This window comes from Dunckerocampus dactyliophorus, chromosome 10, assembly GCF_027744805.1.
Source record: "Dunckerocampus dactyliophorus isolate RoL2022-P2 chromosome 10, RoL_Ddac_1.1, whole genome shotgun sequence".
Taxonomy (NCBI): Eukaryota; Metazoa; Chordata; class Actinopteri; order Syngnathiformes; family Syngnathidae; genus Dunckerocampus; species Dunckerocampus dactyliophorus.
This window is the reverse complement of record NC_072828.1, coordinates 12,932,118-12,944,340: the sequence shown is the minus strand read 5'-3', so window position 1 is coordinate 12,944,340 and position 12,223 is coordinate 12,932,118. Positions and strand designations below refer to the sequence as shown.

Here is a 12,223-nt window from a genome sequence, read left to right as displayed (position 1 = left end):
ATCCCAAATGAAAATTCACTGGATAATTTTCACCGCCTCCATATATTGCCATGAACACGCGTGTCTGTTTTGCTCGTTTCTGGTTCACTTTGTGCATTGGTTTAGAACCTAGAGGCTTCACAGAACGACATTCCATAAAACAACAGCATCCGAACAGAGTGACACCTCTTGTCAGCCATACAGTCGCACTCCACAGCCAAAGAGTGGACCCTTGTGAAGAGCAATGCAAGGTAACGTAGGAGAAATTAGGAGGAAAAAAGATAATAGCAAAAGCCAAATGCCACAGCTCCTGTGTGGAAATGAGCAAGGAGCCTATAAACAAGAATGAGCCAGTATGCCAGTATGGTGGCAACCAAACATGGAACAAATACGTGAACAAGATGGCTGCGACGCTCGCATAGTGGATGAAGATGGGAGCACCGCAGCTATCTTCATCACATACACAAGAATTGACAGGCGACAACGCGCAGTGATAAGACGAAAGAGAAAAAGGTCTGATTTTTTTCCAGGAGGCATTTTTGTGATGCAAATGTATAACTCTTTTGAACGCGTATTGTTTTGAGAAGCCAAACTCTTTACTTAGGTGGCCCCAGCAACTTACTGGAAATATGTTCCTCATCACCGAAATCTGACCAGACCCGGGCTCACGGGACCAAGCAGGGAGTAAGTCACTGTTGATGTACTACACTGCTGATGGGGATGTCATAGAACTTCATGTCAAAGTTTGGTCTCAAACCATGTTGACAAGAATATAATTTAGCATTAATTTAAACATTTCAAAACACACCTGCATTGTTTTGTGATTCAGATAAAAAGGTTTGCTCGTCCAGTCATATTTTTTGATTGCGCTTTTCTGAATTAATGTTAAAATCTCATCTCGTCAAACCAATCTGGTGTAACATCTCGTCTACATCTTGCTTGCTGAAATGGGAGCCGTGTACTCACTCTTGTGAGATACTGTATCATACGTAAGACTTTGCTCACCGTAGCCGACCGCGGCAATGACGCCGAAGATGATGAGCCACAGCAGCACGCCGGCAGTGAAGCGCAGCAGCAGGATGAAGAGTAGGCTGACCACCATAGTTATGACCAGAGCTCTGCATACAATCAACGGTAACATTTGCATATAACAAAAATATTTACCAAAATATCATACTAATCAGTAGGACAAAATGCTGTTTTACACCACTTGATTTTAGATACAGCCTCTATAATACAATCAGGATCACATCACATCATGTTCAACAATAGCAAGTCCTATGTATACTCACAAGAGGATCCAATCCCAGGAATTTGCATAATCCTCAAAGATCCTCAAGCTAAATTCTTTGGCATTCAGCAGACTGGAGATGCCGCTGTCATGGGAGAGGAGGGAAAAAAGGGAATTAGCAGAAGGATGAACAACAACATACTGTAGCTTTTAAAGTAAACATTTTCACACAGTGATGCCAGCGGTAGTTTTTCAATGTTTTTAACAATTCTCAGCACTGGTAGGTTATGACAGCCAGTTCTATGTCAAAGAAGCAGCACTATGGTTGCCAAAGCTCTACTGATCAGTACATTTTAGCAAGTTACTTGCATGTACTGCCTTTTCTTTGGACAGTTGCTTCAATAATTTGGGGAAGCATCCTTTTCTGTTCCCAGTAGCACAAAGCAACGACCATAAAGCCATGCTTGGATCAATTTGGTGCGGAAGAACCAAAGAACTAGAACAAGGATTGATCTCTGATCCCACAAGTGTTCTTCAGGACAAATTTCCTTTAGGTCAGGGGTGTTCAAAGTGCGGGCCGGGAGACATTTGCAGTCCACAGCTATCCGGAAAAAAGATCACATTTTGATACTACTAATAATAATAACAACAACAAACTATCTGTCAAACTCTCTCCTACAAAACAGGCATGCAGGTTGTGTTTTCATTACATACAGTCATGACCAAAAATATTGGCACCCCAATTTATTCACATGTTTATTTTTTTTCTTTGCATTGGAACAACACAAAAAAGGCAAAGAAAAAAAAACAAAAAAATGTGATCATTCACACAGAACCCCCAAAATGGACTACAAAATTATTATTATCAACTTAATAATTAGTAGCACACCCTTTGGAAAAAGTAACAGAAAACAATCACTTCCTGCAACCATCAACATGCTTCTTACACCTCTCTGCTAGAATTTTGGCCCACTTTTCTTTTGCCAACTGCTGCTCCAGTTGGCCCAGGGTGCCTCTTCCCCACTACTGTTTTGAGATCTCTCCCGCAGGAGTTCTGTGGGATTTAGATCTGGACCAGTGGCGACTGCTCATTGACTCAAGGGAAGCTCAACTTCCCGTTTAAATTTAATAAAATAATTGGTCAACTCTGCATTGTTAAATTTAAATGTGTAGACTTAAAACTGCATCTGTTGGCAAACTCCAGCCTGGCCTTTTTTATGTGCCCGTCTGTGTGAGCAGTGGGGTCCTCCTGGGCCTTCTACCATAGCGTCTCTTTTCATTCAAATGGCAATGGATTCCGCGAGCTGACACTGTTGTACCCTGTGTCTGCAGGTCAGCTTGAATTTGTGTGGAAGGGGATTGAGGTTCTTCATGTACCATTTGAGAAATCCTTTAATACAATCATTCATACATTCTTCTCTTCTGTCTACGTCCAGGGAGGTTGGCTGTAGTGCTATGGGCTGTGAACTTCTTGATGATGTTGCGCACAGTAAACACAGGAACATTTAGATCTCTGGAGATGAACTTGCAGCCATGAGATTGTGCCCATGCCACACACAGACACAAAACACAAGCACAGGGGTGCCAATGTTTTTGGCAATGACTGTATATGTCATGTATTTGCGTAACTACATGGGTTGGTTTCAGCCTGTTATATGTTAAAAATCAGAACGGCCCCCAAATCCTTAGATTTTTCAGTATTCGGCACCTACTGGAAAAAGTCTGGGCACCTGCTTTAGGTGTCCATAGGCATTTTTTCTCCATTGTGTATGTATGACAAGGCTATTTAAAGAGGACAAGCTGTCGTTCATGTGAGACGACATTAAGCAAACAACCAAATGACTCAATCAATAATGACATAATGAAACTTGACTCAGGAGTTGGGATGCTCTGTTGTGATATTTAGTGTTGATTCTGCCCACCAGGGGTCACTGCAGCTCTATTGGTGCTAATACATAAGGTATAACTTCATGTAAGGAGGTGAAGTCAGAAAACATAGTAACTGTTCACTCAGGTGTTGTAGGTTGGAAGAAAGTGTGAGCAGGTCATGGCGAGGTTAGTCTGCACAAAGCAACTGAAAAAAAAAAGGAAATTATACAGTATGAGACCTTTGCACTATGAGCTGCATGTGCGGTTACCCGGCTACAAGAAGAAAAGCACTGCACTTGATACTCCAGCGTCAGTGTCAAATGTAGAATCATGTATGTTCACTGCTTTCGATACATGATTTGTTTTTACATATTCAAAACGTTGCCATGAAACATGCAAGAGACTCTGAATGTGTGCGGTAGGACACATTCCTTTGGCAATAGGTGACATGCCCACACTGGAAGTCCTACCCTTTCATGTCTGTCCACAGCTCTCTGGGTGCAGAGGCGGCAGCCCTAGTGACAGTATGATAGCATCTTCATGTGTCAAGTAAGTCATTATCATGCATACGGTGGAACCTCCAAAGTCAAACATGATTTCCTACATGTGAAAACTAATTTTACAACTTTAATGTCGTGGAGTGCATAAGAAAGTGTAAAAGAAAACCTAGCTCTCCTTCATTTACTAACAATTATATTACACAACACGGCTGCAACAAAACCAATATTGTAATGTGGAGGAAACTGCACAGACAGTATTAGTGAGTATAAGTGTAACACGCATGAAAATACAATGAGATTCACACCAACAGCTGTGTAGAGCAAAACAACATTTTGAAGCGCATGTAGAGCTTAATAAAGCTGCTCAATGCTGACTACTCAAGAAAGTTCAAATGTAACATTGTGGCGTTAACAAAAAAGCTATACCAGAGCGTTGCCTATTGATGTTAATGCCAATGTAGAGAACCCGCCAACTATTTGCTTTTGGAGATCACACACCCGACAACTATAAAATACTTTGTGGTTAATGGAATAGAGGTGTTAATTGGAGCATTTACAGTACAGTACTCCCTCATTTATTACAGTTAACAGGTTCCAGACCCTACTGTAATAGCTGAAGTAGGATTCAATATTAAAATATTAAATATTTTCAGTTTAGAGCACAGAAAACCTGTTTATGACCTTCTAAATACGGTTTTAACATTATTAGAGCCCTGTAGATATCAAATAAATCCCCTATAGTCACCTTTACACTCCTAATATTATTTGTTTACACCACATTGCGCAAGCTTCAGGATCACGGCAGGGACATAAGAGACGGCCGCCGCTAGCGCTCTAATTGACTTATTCTAAACTAAAGCAAGTGTTTCAAATGGAGTGGGGAAGAAGGACAAAGTAAGAAGCCAAAAACTTACCACATCCACATGGAATGGGAGAAAAGCTTTTTTTCACCATGTCATGGCGGACATGTATGGCTGACTCCATGCAGTGTGAAGGTAATATAATTTAATGTCATGTCCCATCAATGCAACATTACTGACGCCTTGAGGCCAGAATACTACATATAACTTGTCTTTCATTATTTTTTTTACTAATGGGCCATAGTCAACCACGAAACAGCAATCATTTATTAATTAATTTCTGAAAAAACGTGGAGTGAGGGAACGATGTTCAAACCACGATGTAATGAGGGACGACTGTATATCAGATAGACGATGAAACCAGCTGCTAACATTAGCTGTCTAGCCTCTGAATGCCTCTTTTATATTGGTGGTGTCTCTTCAACAAGGTTGTGTTTTGTTCATTGCATTTTACATTGCATTAGTGGCTAACTTCTGTTTAGTCTTGTGTGACAACTGTTAAAAAAATTAGATATACCCTCCAACTTAAGAGGTTTTTTTCCCCCCCAACCATTACAGGGGCTTACTTTTACACTTAAAAGTATGGGTGTCACTCCTCTTGAGTTAAAACGATTGTCATGTCAGCGCTACTTACTTGGCAGCATCTTTTAGGTCGTTGACACTTCTTACATTGAGTCCGTCATTAAAGAAGGTCTGGTTGGCTACAGTTAAGATTCCATTTCTTGTGATGAAATCAGGGAAGCACCGCTGAAGAACTGAAAAAAAATTGAAATTGAAAAAAATGGGTTTCAAGCATGAAGAAGTGGTTAGTGTGACTTTGGCTTACAGGGTCTGCTTGGCACAATCATGGATGGGCAGTCATCATCTCGTATGACCTCTTCAATCGGCTGATGGGAAGCAAAGACAATAAAAGTAACAATTAGTCCTAAACACTGACATATTTTGTCAAACATTTGCCTAAATATATACACTTCATATATATCATCAGTTTAAAAACACTTAATCAAAGCAGGTCTTCAGAACAATAAAATAGCAAAAACAAGGTCGGGTTGGACTCCATGACATGTGATGTAACGAGTGGCTGTGGGAAGGCTGATCAATGATTCAGCTGTACCTGACCTGAGTTCTAAAGACGCTCCCACGTTACATCTCACTCTGTGGCTCTCACACCAGCACCACCAACAGCAGCACCATGCCAACGTCACGGGCACTCAACTGCCACTAGCTGACGGAAAAGGACTGTGATATGTATCAGTGATATATGAGCTCTTGATTAGTGCGACTGGGCAGAAAAATAAGACTTATTTTCCTATAAAAAAGAATATTCTACATGTTTTAACTTTAACTCATTCAGTACCAAAGACATATTTCTATGTTTTTTAAACCCGAACGCTCACCAAATAGGCTCGCTCCCAACGACGTATTTATACATCTTTTGCGTTGAGAGGCAAAAAGAAGTGATGATGCAACTGCAAACTAAAAGAGGTCACTGTTGCATCAGTTTTAAGCCATAACACTGGCCACAAGGTGGCAGAAGTGCATTTGATAAGAGCTCGGCATGGATTTTTTGCAGTATTAACACCCTTGACAGCAAGGAGGAAGTGAGAGAGCATGGAGGATTGTAGCATGCAGAAGGTTACGCATTGTCAGGAAATTTTAACGCATGCACATCTACACATGTACGCATGTTAGTTAGTTCCAAATGTGAAAATTGCAAATAGTTCATGGTGTTATACACGACCGGTCAAGTTTTAGAACACCCCAATTTTCCAGTTATTTATTGAAATTCATGTCGTTCAAGTCTAATGAATAGCTTGAAATGGTACAAAATGGTACAAAAAGTGCCAGAGGTTAAAAAAAAAAGGTCACCCAAAAAAAAGTGTATTTCAGAATTATCCAAAAAGGCCTGTTTCAGGGACCATGAAATGGGTCAACAATTTAAAGCTGTTTTGCAGAAATGGAGGTTGATCAAGCCTTGGCAGTTGGTGCAACTAATTACAACTGTTCCACTTACTAGGGATGAGCGAGTACACCACTATTTGTATCTGTATTCTTATCTGTACTTGGTATGGGCAGGGCATAAACCGGAAGTGGGCGTGATTTAACCACAAATAGGTGGGGCTTAAATCGGTACATTATTTTCACTATGAAATTGACATGTATTGATCAGAAGTTGCTATATTTATTGTTTATTATTCAGCTATATGTGTACTGTGTATGTGTGTAAGTGATCTGTAGGACTATTACTCAATTAGCTTTTTAATGATCTGTGTGAAGTTTGTGATTTATGCAAACATTCAATGATGGCAATTAGTTTAAAAAAAAAGCATATTTAGGCAAATTGTACTATTCTTGGCCTAAATTAAGCATTTTGAAGCATAAAAATGGTTAAATGAACTAACTAAAAGAACTCAAACACAAATACAAGGCAGAAGAAGCATTCTAATTGTGACTGTAGTATTCTACATTGGCCACTAGGTGTCGGTGTTCGGTGAGACAAGGACCAGACCAGAAAAGGCATTTATTGCAGGTTTAATAATAACAAAATAATCATTTAAAGCCGCCATTACAAGACAATGATGAGACAATAACCACCGCAGGAAATACACCGTCCAGAAACAAGGAACTGCTAACATGTGAGTGTGTTATCTTATTCATGTCTGTATCTTATTTTCTCTGATTATTTCTACTATATTGGGTAATGCAAACATAAAGGTGACTGTATGGGTGTTATTTCATGTCAGCCAGGTAGTGCTCTCCATGGACCAGTTCATCAGCGATGAATTTAACAATAGACCAAAGTCTTACAGATCAATTAATCAATTATACCAATGCCAAATAAACAGTATGCTTTTGCTACAGCGCTTGTATTGGATCTCAATAAACTGCCCAGGTGTACGGAATATTGTGGTTGCGTAGCACTCGGCATTGTCCAAACTATGTGCTTGTTTTTTGCTTCCACTGACAAGATTCTCATCTCATGAATAACAATAAACCTCATACCTTACTGCCAAAGCCCGGTTTGCAGAACTGCTTGTAATACTCCCAGGTTGTGGTATTCTGGGCAGTTCGGAGCGTGGCAAATCTGTCAGGGCACTTGGAGACACAGAGCTAGGGGAAGAAACACATCCTTCTTAACGAGAAGGCCCATCAATCTTGCATAACCGAGCGTGGAGGGGAAGTTGTGCGAGTCGCATAAAGCATGCACTTGGGGGGGTCGGGTGGGTGGAGGCACTCGGCGTCTACCTGAGTTGTAGGGCACTGGAGGTTAATTAACACTGCAGGGTTGGCACATTTCAACATGTTGAAGTAGAACAAGATGGCTTTATTTCTGTGGATGACCAGGAGAAGGGGTCAGGTTTACTCAAGAACAAAAAAGCTTCTCATGAATGAATCATATCTTTGTGGATTGTGCACACCGCCTTTTTCGAGTGCGAAGATGATAGCAGCAGACAAAACTGGGGGAAGACTCACGCATTAGGAGTGTCCTGCTGGCCACAGAACTGCCCTTGGCTGTCAGTTGGATAGGCCACCTTCCTGGGGTCGCCATGGATCCAGGCTGAAAGAAGACCATAGCGCACATATTGTAGGCAGGACTTGACTTGGCAAGACTATCTTGCTACTCACTTGTATTAAGTCATTTTTAATGGATAGTAAATCTACACTAGCAATACACTGACTACCCAAGTTTCATTTCTGTTCGTGCCTGTTTGGCCTCACATTCATGGCTGTGGCTAATGCTCTTTAATTATCAGGGAGCACAGAGTCCGTCCCCTTGACCAGACTGAGACTCTGACAAGGCAGCAAAAGGATGGCAAAATGTTGCATCATCAATAAGGCGAATGAAGAGATCGCCTTTGTATGCATTCTTTAACAATTAATGACCTCCAGACAGAGATGTAAATGAAGGACATGAAACAACACAGAATGAGTCACAAAAGAGGCGTGCTGCATTGTAACTCCTGTTTATTAAAAGAATACGCCTTTCTCTGGGGAAGCGGAGTTTCTTGACGCCCCCGCACTTCACACCATCAGACATCTTGTTGAGAAGATACACGCTTGCTTTCTCTGCATGTGCTGCTGCATTGTGTGGAGGAAGACTTGTCTATTTTGCTTGTTGGAAAAAGACAACCAGTGCTTTGATTCACCTCAACCAAACTGTATGCACGAATAGATACAATAAACTTTGACAATGATTTGTTGTGCAAGAGAAAGTGTACAGAAAAATGTAGCTCTATTTGACCACATGGCCATTTATTATAAGGTTACTACGTATTTAACGTAAATGCTCCAGTTAACACCTATTTAATTAACCAGACAGTCTCCTACAGGCGACGGGCACATGTTCTAAAAAAGCAAATAACCACCGGGGTCTCTAATTATTGCCGGGTCAAAACATTGCCATTAACAGCTGTGGCTGTAGGTAATGTCCTACAGTAGTTTTTATTAACATCAGGAAATGACAGTACGTGCCAGTGAAGTATCACTCGTCATTTTGCAACAGCTTTAGCTCCCTCTGAATGTGCTTTAAAATGTCTGTTTCGCTACTAGGCTTTGTGAAATCCATGCATGTTACATTTGCCATATTGTTGTTTACAATAAACTCATCAGTTGTATTGATGCTGGCTGAGCAGTTCACACTTATTGCTATTACAACAAAAAATCCTTTCCAATTTCTCATGCAGTCCAAATCATTATTAAAATTAAAAAAAGTTGTTGTATAAAATAAGTTTTCACATTTTGTAAATAACAGCCTCTCTCCAGTTATTGCCTGTTTCCAGTTTAGGTATGGAATGGCTATAATTCGATAATTCCAGGTAGGGTTTCTCAACCCAAAAGTGGGTCGCGGATCCATTACGGGTGGGTCGCCAACAATAAGTGAAAAATTATATTAAAATATGTAATATACAATAGATGTCTGACTTATTTGGAAATATCTGATTTTGTGGTCTTATTTAGTGCAACTGTGACATTTTACTCGATCTTTTTATCTTAATTTTTTATGCATTATTTGTATGCATGCAGTTATCATGTTCTTTACAAATTCCTAAGCAATTTAAAAAAAAAACAAATACATTTGCTTTTTTTTACTTAAATAAAAGTATTTAAAGCATCTAAATAAAATAAATACATGAAGGCATAAATAGATATAAAAATTACTTACAAACCGTGTAAAAAATCTAAATAAAATAAATGAAGCAATAAATAAATAAATATAAATAATGGTGTGTCGCAACTTATTGACCACTGGAAAACGTGGGTCCCAGGTTGAGACCATATGAGAACTCCTGATTTACAGTATCAAGGAGTGTGTGTGCGACAGAACAATAGTCTTTGAAAGTGGAAACAAGGGCTGGTATAGCGTTTAAAACAAATGACAAAACTACCTTAAACACTTTGGGCCAGACATCACTCAACATCAAAAGGGATCTTGCTTCGACAAGGAACAGTAATGACTGAAAGTAAGGCAGGCTTCACAGGGACTACAATCCTGGTTTCTATGCAGGAAACAAGCCATCAGCTGTCTTTGTGTGAAGCCCAGTAGGGAGTGGCTCTGAGAAACTTAATGTCATGCTGCGTTGACTTGCACTCCGACATTGGGTTTTCACTCCAGCAGCAACTACTGATGATTTGGATTCCTTTGCTGCCAGCTCTCTGCCTCTTCACATTGAGTATTTGTGAGTGATTATGAAACACGTGTGTGATATAATCAGCGCCAATGTGTCACACTCACCCACAGTGCCCAGTGCGATGTAGCCGAGGATGACGATGATGAAAATAATGCAGCAGACCACATCCGTGCAGCTCCTGCAGAGACAAAAAATGTGAGGGAAGACGATCATAAACATGCAACATCAGGATAACGACAGTAAAAAAAAAAAGGTAATTGATTCATGTGTGCCTTGTAGCTTTTGCAAATGCTTTTATCCAAATCAATAACAAGAGTAAACACATTTAGCACAAGGCTCCACTGGGATCTAAATGGGGGGAAATAAACACAATATTATCTGTGTTGCTACCAGCCAAGACAAACTTGGGGTGCAATGACAATTAAAGAAGTAGTCTTACTCCACCTTTATTTTTCAGGCACTACTTTGCTACACTAACGTAAAGACAAGAAGACAACCGTACAATCAGTTTCTAGAACTGCAGTGGAGCTTTATGGACTTTCTGAGACTCTCAAAAAAATCTCTCCAGGGGTGAACTGTCCCACAGGGCGTGTCTATTTGAAGGTTGACTTTGTCTCCAACTTTGTCTCCACAATAGCCTGCTCTCTTAAAAGCGACATCTCTCGTCTTCACCATCCTCTTTTAATAACAAGCTCGCTCACAGAAGAGAAGCTGCCAGTCCAGCCTCTTGGAAGTCCTTCAAAAGGCAAAACAACTGAGCACTGAGTCCAGTACCCTGTGAACACTTAATGGACATGAGCACAACATCCGCTACACATAGTGAATTGGGACGCTCATCTCTTCCACCTCTCTCAAGCTCTTTAGAGCGTTAGAAAGAAAACACAGTGGAACCTCTAATTTGTCCCATTTGTAATCGAGGCGCCACCATACATGACGTCAGGGAAGACTCTCCATATCTCCAGAGACTTTCAGAAATGTATTTTGTTCAGAATATTATTGAGACAATATTATTAGCAAATGCAGACATAATCGTCAAATTTGTTTGCACATTCTCACATAAAATTGTGGTGAATGTGTATGTTTGTGCTGTAAATGTTTTTATAATAATAATAATGATAATGATAATAATAATAATAATAATAATAATAATAATAATAATAATAATAATAATAGCTGGGGCATTTATCTACCGACCACAAAGAGGATGGGGCTTGCTAATTGGAAGCAGGAGCTAACTGGAGAAAGGTTACTTTACAAATTTTAAGCTCAAGGAGCTCAAGGAGCTTGAAGTGGAGCGGGTGAGCAGCTTTAAGTAACTCGGTGTCCACATCACTGAGGATTTCACATGGACACTCAACACCAAACGGCTGGTCAAGAAGGCTCAACAGCGGCTGTACTTTCTGAGGAGGCTGAGGAAGTTTGGAATATCGACTAAGACCCACAGCAACTTCTACAGCTGTATCGTGGTGAGCATCTTGACCAACTGCATCACTGTGTGGTACGGCAGCACTACAGCCATGGACCGCAAACGCCTGCAGAGAGTGGTTAAGACTGCTCAGAGGATTATTAGGAGTCCACTGCGCTCTCTGCAGAGCATCTACCACCGCAGAGTCCACAGGAGAGCTGCCTCTATCATCAGGGACCCCACCCACAACATGGACTGTTCACACTTATATGCCCTCAGGACGCAGGTACACGAGTGTGAAATGCAGGACAACCTGTCTGAAGAACTAGCTCTACCCCACTGCCATCACACTCTTAAACGTTACACTACAGACACTTCAATACCAACCTGAATACTTGAATTACTCTTTTTTTTTTTTTCACAGAACACATTCAAGATTCAAGATTCAAGAGAGTTTTATTGTCATGTGCATAGTACAACAGCAGTTATACCATGCAATGAAAATCTTATTCTGTTCATTCTCCCAAGAAAAGAAAGAAAACAAATGAAAGAATAAGAACATAAGAAACATAAACACATAAACATATATACCAATAAATTAAGCAACAACAACAGAAGAGACATTAATACAAGTAAATAATACAAATAAATAAATAAATAAAGTGCTATGAGTGTGTGCGTGTGTTGCGTGCGGCGTGTGCGAGTGCTTCGTTGAGGAGCCTGATGGCCTGTGGGTAAAAGCTGTTTGC

The 12,223-nt window shown here is 40.3% G+C and overlaps 1 protein-coding gene across 1 annotated transcript in view; it reads right to left on the bottom strand.

The window, feature by feature from the left end:
- slc44a5b (solute carrier family 44 member 5b) overlaps positions 1-12,223 on the bottom strand; it is a 61,285-nt gene that overhangs the window by 14,487 nt on the left and 34,575 nt on the right. The window contains exons 3-10 of the mRNA XM_054789102.1: positions 10,174-10,247; positions 7,914-7,998; positions 7,686-7,770; positions 7,443-7,550; positions 5,266-5,326; positions 5,074-5,194; positions 1,272-1,355; positions 985-1,097 (exon numbers count right to left, since the gene is read on the bottom strand). Coding sequence (XP_054645077.1) covers positions 985-1,097; positions 1,272-1,355; positions 5,074-5,194; positions 5,266-5,326; positions 7,443-7,550; positions 7,686-7,770; positions 7,914-7,998; positions 10,174-10,247 — 731 coding nt within the window. The remainder of the gene's footprint in view (positions 1-984; positions 1,098-1,271; positions 1,356-5,073; positions 5,195-5,265; positions 5,327-7,442; positions 7,551-7,685; positions 7,771-7,913; positions 7,999-10,173; positions 10,248-12,223) is intronic.